A 14,646-nucleotide genomic window follows, 5' to 3' on the forward strand; every position below is an offset into this window, starting at 1 on the left:
CTTTGCCTTTTAGCTTTATTACTAAACGTAAATGCATAAATCCAGTTTTGAGCAATTTTTCCACAATTGCTTCCATCTTGGAAATGCTATGCAATCTTTGGCCAGCATGTTTATAGAGCAGGACGAGTTGAAGCAATTGACATATAGGTTTGTATTTTATTGAGATCACTGGAATTAGTGTGAATGGATGTGTTTGGAGTTCTACCTCCCAGCATCCGTGACTCTTCTTGTGATTAGCCAGCCTGGAGAGGCGTGATGTCGTGTCAGGCCGGCTAATGACATTGCAGATGGGCCATCATTGCACCAATTCTAGAAATCACCGCTCATTCTGGGTTTAGGAGTCCAGTCCTCACCTCTGATTGGCCGATCTGTTTGCACACTGGGATGGCTGTGATCATTAATGCTGAACTCCAAACCCAAAATTAATAAAATACTTTTTCAAAGCTAGAATTAGTTGGTAGTGAGACTTGATATTCCCAATCATGTATTAATTTGCCGCATGAGATTACATACATTAGTCGGCAGTTGATGTAGCGCAGACTCTTTTTAAAGTGTAGATCAAAAACCACAAACACTGCAGCTGTAGAGACGTTTAATTGCCGGGTTCCTGTTCACAAAGAATCCTTTTTTGCTTCACAAGAAGCTTTGCCAACGTAAAATGATGTAATGTAAAAACAACACATATGGGCCAAAAAAGAACCCTAAAAGAATACACAAATCAGTAGCTATGATAACAATATGCAGTTGATACTTCAAAATATTTCTAACACCATGGTTAGTTTATAATTAAAAATTTAAGAATACTATACAGTTAGAAACCATGAGATCACATGAACGGTCCTTGTTTGGTTAGCCCGTAGGCACATAAAATACTATTTAAAACCGGCACATAGCTGCTTGCACTCATCGTTTATTTAGACATAACCTACTGATTGTTTGGGGTCCAGTTTCTGGTAGCCCGTGCGATCCAGATATTGGGGCATTGGAACCCTGAGAATAGGTTTCTGCAGTTCCGTTCTGAATAGAGCACAGATACTTGTGAATTCATAAACGAAACGCGGCAACACTCACCGATCCTGTAAAAAGGGCTTGTCTTTATTGAAACATGTAGCACAGCATCTTCACGGCAGGGGGGAGTGAGACGGAGGATACAGTGAGCAGAGAGGGACGACGGCCGTTTCACGCTACAACCAGCGCTTCTACGGGTCCATAGAGCATGGACCCGTAGAAGCGCTGGTTGTAGCGTGAAACGGCCGTCGTCCCTCTCTGCTCACTGTATCCTCCGTCTCACTCCCCCCTGCCGTGAAGATGCTGTGCTACATGTTTCAATAAAGACAAGCCCTTTTTACAGGATCGGTGAGTGTTGCCGCGTTTCGTTTATGATTTCACATGGTTTTCTTGTTTTTTCTATGCGAGCACCTCCCGACTACCATCGGGTTGCGGTCCTAAGGACTGATTACAGATCTGGTCTCTAATACAGGCTGTGCTGCTTTGCTTTTTTCTGTTGGACACTGTTAGATACTTGTGAATGCGCCGCGTCTGCTCCATGCATTGTCTATGGGATTGCCGAGTACAGAATTTTCGGCAGTTCCATAGACAATGAATGGAGCATAGACCAAGCATGCACATCTCTACTCCATTCAGAACAGGTTTCCATAGTCCTGGTCTTGTAGTTGCAGAGCCATTCTCTTGGTATTGCTGGGGGTCAGACAGGGGTTAACTTGAGTTTTTTGGGAATAACCCTTTAACTGATTTTTTTAATTTAAACATATATGTGTATATTGTAACAATGCTACTCACTTGGGAGCGATCTGAGGTATTGCATGAACCATTTCTATTTAAAGTCCAGCTGATTTATTGTAGTCCTCATAAACCACATCACAAAAAACTGAAATATAGCCCTTGTCCAGCTCAAAGTACAACATAAAGCATAAAGTCTATGCAATAGTGCTGGGGCCAGGACTTCCGCCCACTGCTCTAGCCGGAGTTTCTCTCCATCGGCGAAAATGAAAAAAAAAAGGCCTCTATATCGTCCCCCGGATCATTTTCTGCACGGCTGTCTTCACCACTTTGCGGATAGAATAATCATTATCCAACCTTGGAGTTGGAACGGCCGCTGTGCCACATACCACCTCTTTGAGTAAATCAGTCAGCTGCTGCTGTTGCCGGCGCTGTGGCTCGATTTGTTGCTGCTGCTGGCTTACACCAGGTGTTTAATCAGGTCCTCCATGCTGTCTGGCATTTCTCTCTGGCTGATACCCATGACATGTAGTATTTCTGTAGCAGTCACACGTGTTCCCTGGGAATGCTGCCTGCACTTCTAACACCAAATGTCACAATGCTACTCACTTGGAGAGTGATCTGAGGTATTACAAGAACCATTCCTATTTAAAGTCCAGCTGGTTTATTGCAGTCCCCATAAACTACATTTCAAATACAGCCCTTGTCCGACTCAAAGTACAACATAAAGTCCATGCAATAGTGCTGGTTAGCCCACCTGGCTTAGAGTCCAGCTTCTTAGTCCTTTATCAAAGGTATTCAATCCAGGAGATCTGCACACCTCCATACACACAGGCACGCACGTGTGAGACAAACTGCTCTCAATATACAAAGTGAACCTCACCCAGGGACGGAGATATGGTGAGCAGCAGTCTCTCCCAACTCATCCGCTGATCACAATTAATCTATAATGGCAGATTAACCCCTTTCAGTCCTATATATATAACCAGCTCTACCCTCTCCTAGTGTATCATCACCCATCCCCTGCAGACTGTGAGCCCTCGTGGGCAGGTTCCTCCCTCCTTATGTATCTGTGTGCCTTGTTTTTTGCTCATGTTTAATGTATTTGTCTATATTTGCCCTGTATTTCACATGTAAAGCGCCATGGAATAAATGGCGCTATAAAAATGTATTATAATAATAATAATATGTTCTAAAGCATTACTTCAAGTTTATCTCTCAACCACTTGGTGTCCGATATAATGGCCTGTGATCCCACCAGTCCTCAAATATATAAACAGAAGCCATTCAAAAACACACAGGCATTATTCAAAGGGAATCTGTCACCAGGTTTTGCCACCTAATCTGAGGGCACCATAATGTAGAGACTGCTATATCTGATTAGAAGTCCTATTGCACCTCATGAAGGGCTGTAGGACTCATCAATGATGCCTGCCTCATTGCTCCAGAAGCAATGTAATTATCTAGATCTTAAAGCCTGAACTAAAATTGGGCCCAGGGCCACTTTAAAAAAAAAAAAAAAAAAAAGCCCTGTTAAGGCTTGAGTCGCATTGTTAAATGTAGGCTGGGGCTACACTGCACAGCAAACAGCATGTGGCCAAGATTCGCCCTGTGTAGCTGCTACATAATATTGTCATACAAGTAGATTTTGTTGCATTGTGATGTCTCATGTACAGCGAACCCGTAGCACTCCATGTACAGTGTGATGGCACCATAGGTCCTCTATGTACAATATGAAGGCCCCACAGCCCTGTACCTACAGTATGATAGCCCCACAGCTCTCTATATACTGATCAATGGCCCTACATTCACTTACGTATAGTATGATAGCCCCACAGCTTTATACATACAGTATAATGGACTTAGATTTCCTTACATATAGTATGATGGCCCTACAGCTCCCCTACATACAGGATGATAGCACCACAGCTTCTCTACATACAGTAAGATGGCCCCACAGCCTCCCTTACATACAATATGATTCACACAAAGCCCCCTGCATATAGTATGATGGTCCCATCGGTCCCCTATGTAAATATGATGGTCAAACAGCCCCCTACATACAGTATGATGGCTTCACAGTTCCCCAGAATAGAATATGTAGGACCCACAGCACAGCCTTGTATCTACAGTAAAATAGCTCCACAGCTCCACAGCTCTCTATATACAGATTAATGGCCCTACATTCCCTTACATATAGTATGATGACCCCACAGCTCCCTCTATATAGTATAATGGCCCCACAACCCGCTAGGTAAAGTTTTATGGCCTCACCCCTCCATTACATGCAGAATGATGACCCCAGAGCCCCTTACATACAATATGATGGCCCCACAGTCTTCTTACATACAATAAAATGAGCCCACATACCCCATACTTACAATATGATGGCCCCACAGCCCCCTTACTTACAATATAATGCCCCCACAGCCCCCTGATGTCACGGCTCAGTTGTCAGGTGATCCAGGACCAGGGGCTCCTACACTGTCCCTAACACTAGGGGGTGACCTAGCTTGCCCTATTCCCCTAGTTACTTCTGAAGGTGAAGATGCTGGGTCCACCAACCTTGCCTTAACTCCTGTATCAGTCCTCCGCCTGTTCCCTTCCTCTACCTAGGGAAGAAGGGAGCTGTAGTGCACAGCAGTACACCAACCAGACGAACAAGGCAAAACGACCAAGGGTAACTGAAAATATCAGGCATGCACATATTCACTCACATATAATAGAGGAATGCATCGGGGAGTGGAGGATGGGGGAAAAAACAAAACAAAGTAAGAGCAGGAAAGAGAATTATCACACTTACAAACCCAAGCAACAGTCACAGATAAATCCACCAAACCCCTTCGCATATAACCACCAAACAACTCTCTTCCAAGCCATGCAGCATAAGCTTTCTCTGATGATGTGTGTCAGTCAGGACCCAGATTATATAGGGGATAGGAGTGGCTAACAGTGCTCAGCTGAAAGCTCAGACTCCCAGAGCTCCCAACATGGCCAATTAACCCCTGTACTGCCAAAAGAAATTAACACCATTTAAAAAGAAATGTGAAGTGCTTCTTTTCAGCGCAGGAGTAGGAGCAATCAGACGCTGTGGTCTTCTGGCTCCTCTCTGTTGCGGTAACCCCATGACTCCTTACATACAGTATGATGGCCCCACAGCCCCCTTACATGCAATATGAAGGCCTTACAGCCCCCTTATACACGATATGAAGGCCCCACAGCCCCTTTACACATAATGCCCCCACTGCACTTACCTGCCAAAGAGGATCTTTAGAGGAACATTAGGAAGTATGACATGACTGCGCACAGCGAGCTCTGTGGCTGCATTTGCTATTCTGTGACATGGCTGGGACTGTCCCTCTGCCACCCAGCCCTATCTCACCCCTTTGCAAAAAATCCACCTCATGGGTCACATGTTTTAGACCCCTGATCTAGACAATGCAGTTGCTGGTAATCAAAAGTATATACTGTATACTATATTACTTCTTGAAACCCTCATTCCTTATCGGGTATATGTGCTTGAGTCATAAATCTAATGACCTCCTTTTGGTATTGCAATTTGAAAAGGCATTTTTCCATATACGTGAATCATTCCTCCAGTCAGAGCCAGGTGTCTGTGAAAATGTCTGTCTTGCTTCCCCACCATTTATATCACAGTAGATACATACCATAGTAAGCTGACCGACATTTTTTATTGGAATAATTGTACAGTAGAATTAATTTATATTCTAAGAAGAAAAAAAACATTTTGTGCTTTCTCCACATCCAGATAGATCTGATTTTTTATATAAGGCTTTGCTCAAATAGGATCATGATACTAGTTTTGACTGTGAAGAAAACACGTGAGTTCACTGCAGCAAAATTATCAAATTGCAATATATATTTAGACAGTGAATATCAATAATGTACAACTTGGGACTTTTTTTTTTTTTCCGAGAACTTCATTTTTGAAAGATGGGTTTTCCTGTTAGATCATCTTTCCTGACTTTGCCCCATACACATGCACACTCATCCCATGTGAGCATGCTTGCATCCTGCATGGAGAACTGGTGGCTACTTTTCTCCTTTGTGAGCTTAATTCAGGAAAGTGTTGACTCACTTTCTTATAATGGAGCATCTCCCAAGATTTTTATAAAATCTACATCTCATCATAAAGTATTGGGAGAATGATGAATCCTAAATGCTTGAGCTATACATATTATTTTTTTTAATTTTGTGCTAGTTATAATACTTTTTCCATTCCTCTTCATATCATTTCAGCATGATGGAAAACCTTACTGTCACAAGCCTTGTTACGCCTCATTATATGGACCAAAAGGTGAGCGATGTCATTTTAGTAGCATAATACTGTATCAGCTGAGTGTGAATAATCTGGAGGTACTTCCCGGAGTTTTTTTTATAAGAATTGTGCTGGTGAAATGTCTGGTTTGTTTCTCCAATGGAACCACAAAAGGGAAACAGAAAAAGTCCAATCAATCATTGAAAACAAATAACTGGGTATAAAACCCCTGAAGAAGCAGTTTTCGGTGAAACGCAAGGTACAGTCTGTCTCTGTCCAGCTATGCATGCTGGGAAGTCAGAAAAAGAAATAGACCTTGTTTTTTTCTGCAGGTTTTCTGTGAAAGGACAGGTAGGCTTTACATTTAATTAAAGTGCAATTGTAGTAGTTCAGTGATAAAATTATGTTCACACCTAGATGCTTTGATGTCTTCCTCCGTTTCACAGACGTTTTCACTGTTGAACATTTTAGGTGTTAATATTGGAGGTGCCGGGTCTTACATCTACAGGAAGCCAAGTGAAGACAAACCAACATCTCCTACTACTGACGTAGCTCCAAAGGTGGAGGAGAGAAAAATCAGCCCAGCTCCAAAGACTCTCAACAAAGGTGAGAGACCAAGAAAAGGACACACATCTGATTTTCTTAAAATTTCAGAATTAATCTGTCAAAAAAAAAGATGGTTAACAAACAAACACTTAGAAGTATACGGCTGCTAATATCACTGTTGATTTGCACACTTGCGACTCTTGGAAGATTCCAAAGAGAACGGAACCTGATTACAAGTCTTGTAGGATAAAGGTTCCTTGCAGCTCTTGCTACATAGTTTCCTTCCTTCATTGGATCAAACGGTGGAATTGCTTAAAAAGAAAAGCCGCTCCAATACCCTCAATATAAGACACAAGCATACAAAGGATTGTATATGCTCACCTGCCTGGGTTGTGACCCGGTACAACTCCATACTTCTAGGAATAAAGGACTGCTGTCCCAACCTCTGACCCACGCACCAGTGGGAAGAAACTTATTCAAACCAAACCGGAAAAAAGAGCGATAAATCCCAGGCGCTGCCACAGGGTGAAGGCAACTTCGCGTTTCAAAGTTGGGTTGATTCCTTCATCAGGTATAACATATATCTGATGGTCAACCCGACTTCGAAAAGTGTTGTATGAATGCATGAAGATACAGAGAATATACACCCTTGTCTTCACTCTGTGGCACTGCTTTTTTCCTGTTTGGTTTGAATACAGTGGAATTGCTAGCAGGATCGGGTATTGTGAGATGGAGAACAATTTCCAATTGTTTAACACTCAGATCACAGTGACCCACAATAGTATCAGGTTTATTCTTCCCAATGTAAGTGCATACCAAGCAATAGATGTTTCCTAAAAAGTAAAAAAAGAAAAAAAATAGTTTTATAATTTATTAGTATATAGAAGATATACTGAATAGTACTGTCTACAGATGTTTTCTCTGGTTTGCTTTTCTTGGGTTAAACTTTTGAAGTCCTTTCCCTTAGGATTGGTCATCAGTATCAGATCGGTTGGGGTCTGACACCCGGAACGCCTGACAATCAGCTGATATGTTGTAGAGCTGCGTCTGCCACAAGTTCATAATGAACAGAGCCAGAATACTACAGCTCCATACATTGTGTTGTGGTCGTTCTTAGGTATTGCAGCTCAGATCACATTCCCTTCAGTGAGAACTGAATTGCAGTTCTTAGAATGGCCACTACAAATTGTATGGAGCTGTGGTGTCCAGCTCTGTGCACTGTGAGCTTCATTGGCTGTGGCTTTATGCATCATGTGAGGGATGGGGGTATGGTGGTAGACCTCCACCAATATATCCAAAGGATCGTTCATCAGTACTATAGTTTAAGGAAAACGACGTTAACTTGGATGACAGTAGAAAGACAGATTTCAATTTTTTGAAGAAGACCTATTTTGCACAGTTTTTTAAGGAAGCATGGGCCTGAAGACTCCCTAGTACCTGGGTATTTGCAAATAGAACTAGAAATTTCAGTTTAGAAACAGATTGCAAAATATACTATAGAAATACAGTTTAAAGGGATTCTCTGAGAATTTGATAAAAGTGACAGCCCTCACACATTTTATGCTGCAAAACATTCTAGTCATGTGTCGGGACTCTTACAGCCTGAAGAAACGCCGCTCAAGACCTGTGTCTCGACTGTCACGGGAGCAGCATCGTGAATAATATTAACTGATCTGCTCACTTAGCCGAGCAACAGGGTTGGAGCAGTAGAGCAAAACTTCTCCTAAGCTGACAGAGTACAAGGGGCTCACTTCTCATTTGTAAACCTGTTCTGCATGGAGACTCACTGGGACAGGAGAAAATGACTGTTGTGCTCAATCAGCCTAGAAGGTTTTTTTCCCCTGCGTTAGCACTGTTCCTCGGCTGAGTGAGCAGATCCATTATGGTTGTCCACAATAATGCAAGAAATATTTCAAGTAATGTTTGTTCAGTTTGCATCCCGTCCCAGTACGTGACTTAGGAGGGGTTGTAACTTGAAATATGTGACTGCGGCCATTTTATCACATACTTGGAGGACCCTTTAAAATATAAAGGGTATATATGTCAGTCCTCCAATATGATGACATTTTTAGACTTGTGCCATTTAGAAATAAGATATATTGAGTGGTAGCAGTGAGAAGTTATGACTATATTAACTTTATAAACCAAAGATTCGGGTCCTCTAAGAAAAGAAAATTTAGTATAACTGAAGTACAATCTATAAAATAAAGGAGGAAGAACAGACATTCTACTGCAAGATTTCCTGAAATGTGGGGATGAGCTAGAGCAAGACACATACATTACTGCAAGTTCTCTTGAAACAGGAGGGAGGTGCTTAAGAAAGACACAGACTTTCGCAGATTCTACTGCAAGGTCTCCTGAAATGAGAAGGGATGATCTAGAGGAAGACACATTCTATGGCAAGTTCTCAGGAATTGAGGAGGGACAAGTTAGAAGATGACACAAATATTCTACTGCAAATTCTGAAACGAGGGGAAAGGAGCTAGAGGCAGATGCTAACATTCTACTGCAAGTTCTGAAACGAGGGGGAAGGAGCTAGAGGCAGACACTAACATTCTGCTGCAAGTTCTGAAACGAGGGGGAAGGAGCTAGAGGCAGACACTAACATTCTACTGCAAGTTCTGAAACGAAGGGGAAGGAGCTAGAAGCAGACACTAACATTCTGCTGCAAGTTCTGAAACGAGGGGGAAGGAGCTAGAGGCAGACACTAACATTCTACTGCAAGTTCTGAAACGAGGGGGAAGGAGCTAGAGGCAGACACTAATATTCTACTGCAAGTTCTGAAACGAGGGGGAAGGAGCTAGAGGCAGACACTAACATTCTGCTGCAAGTTCTGAAACGAGGGGGAAGGAGCTAGAGGCAGACACTAATATTCTACTGCAAGTTCTGAAACGAGGGGGAAGGAGCTAGAGGCAGACACTAACATTCTGCTGCAAGTTCTGAAACGAGGGGGAAGGAGCTAGAGGCAGACACTAACATTCTACTGCAAGTTCTGAAACGAAGGGGAAGGAGCTAGAAGCAGACACTAACATTCTGCTGTAAGTTCTGAAACGAGGGGGAAGGAGCTAGAGGCAGGCACTAACATTCTACTGCAAGTTCTGAAACGAGGGGGAAGGAGCTAGAAGCAGACACTAACATTCTGCTGCAAGTTCTGAAACGAGGGGGAAGGAGCTAGAGGCAGACACTAACATTCTGCTGCAAGTTCTGAAACGAGGGGGAAGGAGCTAGAGGCAGACACTAATATTCTACTGCAAGTTCTGAAACGAGGGGGAAGGAGCTAGAGGCAGACACTAACATTCTGCTGCAAGTTCTGAAACGAGGGGGAAGGAGCTAGAGGCAGACACTAACATTCTACTGCAAGTTCTGAAACGAAGGGGAAGGAGCTAGAAGCAGACACTAACATTCTGCTGTAAGTTCTGAAACGAGGGGGAAGGAGCTAGAGGCAGGCACTAACATTCTACTGCAAGTTCTGAAACGAGGGGGAAGGAGCTAGAGGCAGACACTAACATTCTGCTGCGTTCCCCTGAAACTACAGTTAAACTTTAAATGAAAATAGCCGTTCTTTTTTTCTTTCCTGTGCCTTCTACAGTGTCTGAATTTATCAGCCTGATAAACGGCCGTAGGTTACCACATATATTAGGCTTAAGTCAGTAAAATCCAAAAATGTGGGGGGGGGGACTTGTATGCCATCTAATTTATATAGTGAGTTCAGGCAAAGTTCTCTCACATATGTCGGATGAGGAAAGAAGTGAACTTGTTAGATTTCTAAAGGACACAAGCCCCGGCGGTGTCTCGTTTGGCCAGTGGCTATCTGTTGTATATGTCCTGCCGATGCCTGTGTACAGTGGTAGACTCGCCTATATAACTGTTGTCTCTTTCAGCTTCAAGTATAACCACTTTCACAGGAGAACCCAATTTGTGTCCTCGCTGTGAAAAGAAAGTTTTTTTCGGTAAGAAGATGTGTGTGTGTGTGTGTGTGTGTGTGTGTGTGTATGTTTACATTAGGCCAGAAATCGCATCAGGATGGGTATTTTTATTTTATTACTCTTTTTATGACTTTCTTAAGTTGAAGGGGTTTTTTTGTCCTATACTCCGTGTGCACATAGCCTTACTACCACCAGAACTGCCCCCAAAACATGCTCTGACGTGCTCATGAGCATGACCCTGAGTGCCATACAGTTACACTTAATATACATTGATGCATTTTATCAAATTAGAGATATGATTTATTATGTTGTTGTTTTATTTCAGTTTATTTTTATTTCTGTCTAATTTAATTTATCATTATAAATAATTTCTATTTTTTTTATAATTTTTTTTTCTGTTGTAGCTGAGAAAGTGACCTCTCTTGGGAAAGACTGGCATCGACCTTGCCTGAGATGTGAGCGTTGCTCGAAAACGCTAACTCCTGGTGGCCATGCTGAGGTGAGAAATATTCTTTATTTGTATGCTTAGTCCAAACACGGTGAGACCCTTTAAAGGGGTATTACCAGCTCAGTATATTATATCTTATTGGTATGCCATTCCCCCACCATACCAGAGATTGAAGGGGGGCATGGCGCTGTTGTAGTGCTGCGTTTTTCCCGTTTTGCTTTTGCACAGGGGCTTTCCATTCCTTGCAAATGAATGGAACCAGATGCAATTTACTGCTCAGCGTAACGTAAAAGATCTCTTTGGCCTCTTCACTCTCAGGGTTAGTGAGAATCCCAGAGGATTGACCCCCTGTTATTGTAAAGTCCTAGGAACATGCTTTCACTTTCTAAGATAGACACACACGGATACATTATGGAGTATGCCCGAGTAGTCATGCATTTTTGGGAATAGTACCTATTAAAGGGGTCATTCCCATCTTAATAAATGGGTATTGTTGCATAGAACTTGTAAATACAAAAAATTTTGCAATTTATTGCATGTTAAAATTTTCAACCGTTCTTGAGATATTAACACTTTTTATTTAGTTTGTAGCTCATTTCCTTGGAGACCGACCATCACTGAGCAGCGTAGTGATTACAAGCTCTTTTTCTATTGGAACTTTTTTCTAATCCAATCCATTTTTTTGGGGGGGGATAAATATTCTTGGAGATACCAATTAAACAAAATTGCAGTGAATCGCTCTTTTCTATTGGAGCTTGTAATCATTGTTTCAAAGCTGGCCAGGATCGCTGGAGTGTCTTATTACCTCCTAATCCCGGCCAGCTTCAGCGCATGGCATACAAGTTAGACAGCAGCGGTGGTCGGTCTCCTAGGCAACGAGCTGTAACTAAAAGAAAAATGTTCATATCTCAAGAACAGCTGCAAATTTTAATAAGCTATAAATTGCAAAATTGCTTGTTTTTCAAGCTCTATCCAATAATATCCTTCTATGAGGATGGGAATAACCCCTGTAATTGTTTACAAGAATACATAGGGATTTTTCCCATCAGAAGAAGCCCTAAGCTATCCCTTCATTTCCTGATCGTTGGGGATGGACTAGATCGTAGCTAGAGATAGATGTGTGGCTGGTGTCTAAGCTGATTCAGCTTCTCATTCATTTGCAGCAAGCAGAGCTATTGCAATAAAATAATGATATCATTCAAAGATTCAAACTTGTTTTTTTTTTCCCCGGTGGAACAGGAAGTGACAATATCGCATTATTTGGTCACCTGACCCCTGAAGTCTCGTTCTATTCACCTGCCTGCTTTAATTAGACGACCCCAAAGCGGGGTGTCATTGTTTCCTTTACTGCCGGAGACAGAGCAGCCTGCGCTGGAGCCACAGGGTTAGAAATGGGGACTATAGTTTTTCTTTTTAAAAAGGAAGAGATTGGTTTAAAAGATCTAAAGTCATCACCCACCTTTAGGGCAGTTCCTCGGCTTTATATGACAACAAGGCTCCCCCATAGTTAACTAAATAAAACTCGGACCACCACATGGTGATGAGACTTTGGCACGTAGGCATCTGATGTTTTTCACTAATAATCTGCCAAATAATATCGCAGAGCATAAAAGCTGCGGTCTGCTCTGTCCAGCGCGCTCTGCGGCATACTCTTTTCATATATCTAGTCATCTGATATTAATGCTGGATAATAAAATGAGTGCTCCTCAGCTGCTGCCATTGGCAGGGAAGTCCCATTATACATACGGTCTACAAGGCATTTTTTTATATACAGAAACATCTGCTTTTGCTAAGAGTGCATTAAGTCAGTCCTAAATATGCATGTGCACAATTGTCAGGTACTCTCCTACATTTAGGGAAGGCCTACAAAGCAACAATGGTGTCGCATGTGACTCTCCTATGAATTGGCTGCTTTCCACTGATGTTTACAGTCACTCCGCTTGTCTGAGAATTACTGTTGCACCTGATTATTAATGCAGAAAAGGGCAACCAAGACACGTAGCTACTTGACTACTTGCTTGTTTTGCCATGTAGCATGTGGCATTGTGACCCGCAAGGAACTGCAGCAAGCAAGTTGCTTTAAGACTCTGATTCCTGTGGTGTCATGTGTTAGGCTGCTTGTTTTATTTTCAGTTCAGTGTTTTATTAGCAGGAGGTTATCACTACAGGACTAGGTGCCTTGTGAGTCCTAGTCAACTGCTCTGTGTAACCCCGCCCCCACCACTGATTGGTAGCATGCTGACAATGTACACAGGAAGCTGCCAATCATGAGTGGGGGCGGTGTCAAACACAGTTTAACATTCTTGAGCTCTGCTATATCTGCAGCAGAGAAAACTGAACTGTGAATGTAAAACTGCAGAAAGCAGCCCAGTAGGTGACACATCCCTAGAATCAGGGTCTCTGCCCCTACATCATGCTGCTCTCAGATTACATAGCAAAAACCTGCTGTCAGATTCCCTTTAAACTATCGCTCATGTTCTGATGATTGCTTATCTTCAAGAGCGCTTGGCTAGTACGGCTACTGTGCATGACTATTGGCTTTGTGTCTTACCACCTTCACATGGCATGCCGGCTGTGTTACCCATGAATAGTACCTGATTATACTGCAAGCCTTGCAGTTATTTATAATACTATGCGTACAATTACTATTTCTCCCCAACTTCGGCATTACCATTTCCATTAGTCTCAGCTGTTCCCTCTCTGACACAATGGGTTACAAACCCCGTAGCCTTTCCGAACCCTTGTTTTTTCATTAGTATGCAGTAGAGTACAGACAGGCAGCCTCCATGGACAATTAGTTTGTCGCCACGTTTCTATACAATTGATTGATTTGACTGCTGGGAAAACCGTAATATATTTTTTAGGCAGTGGGTGATGGTGGTGCCACAGAGAGGTAAGCGGATCAATGCGTCTGTGCTTATTATCCTCCTATGCAGCCATGGATGGATGCGTCCTGCTTTGTAGCACTGCACTCCCTCCACCTCGCCCAGGTATATGTAGTTTATCGCTATCCTCGTGTGACTAAAGGGGTCTGTCACCAACAAATATAAATATCTCTGTCTGCATACCTGAAGGATTTTACATTCTTGTGCAGCTAGTGGCCTGATCCCTTATCTACCGCAGGGTCTATGTGGCCAGCTAGGAAAGATATGTCTTATCCATTACACACACACATGCGATAATGGTGCTAAGTAAACCTCCAGCAATATTTGCTCCTTGTCATTTGACTCTCTTGTTCTATGCACAGTTGGTTTTAATATTTAGTGATTAGTATATCTATAGGGGTACATGTCCTTACACGCCCAAATATATCCGCCCCTGAGATTTAAATTGGAGGACTGAGGAGACCTTTGCAGTGCACTTACAGAATTCATTATTAGATAAGGGCGTATGGATGACTTACGGCAGACCTGGTCCATCCAACAAATACATTAAGGCTACGTCCCCACGGTCAGGAATCGGCAGCGCTTTGGACGCAGCACATGTCCGCTCCATCTAAAGCGCTGCCGGCTTTTGAATGCAGGTGATTCTGCATGTGTTCATTGAACCGTGCGGAATCACAATACATTGTACGGGGACATTTATCTTGCGGAGGCTGAGCGTCTCCGTAAGATAAATTGACATGCTGCAGTCTGGAAAGACACACCGCATGTGCGTCTCCGCAGGAAAGCCGCGGGTACAGGTGCTCGCATAGTGGATATGGGATT

General features: G+C 42.7%; 1 protein-coding gene across 1 annotated transcript in view; it reads left to right on the forward strand.

The window, feature by feature from the left end:
* LOC143772116 (cysteine-rich protein 2-like) overlaps positions 1–14,646 on the forward strand; it is a 99,569-nt gene that overhangs the window by 76,621 nt on the left and 8,302 nt on the right. Inside the window, exons 3-6 of the mRNA XM_077260631.1 lie at positions 6,001–6,058; positions 6,491–6,625; positions 10,447–10,515; positions 10,896–10,990. Coding sequence (XP_077116746.1) covers positions 6,001–6,058; positions 6,491–6,625; positions 10,447–10,515; positions 10,896–10,990 — 357 coding nt within the window. The remainder of the gene's footprint in view (positions 1–6,000; positions 6,059–6,490; positions 6,626–10,446; positions 10,516–10,895; positions 10,991–14,646) is intronic.

This window comes from Ranitomeya variabilis, chromosome 1 (genome assembly GCF_051348905.1).
Source record: "Ranitomeya variabilis isolate aRanVar5 chromosome 1, aRanVar5.hap1, whole genome shotgun sequence".
In the NCBI taxonomy this organism is placed as follows: Eukaryota; Metazoa; Chordata; class Amphibia; order Anura; family Dendrobatidae; genus Ranitomeya; species Ranitomeya variabilis.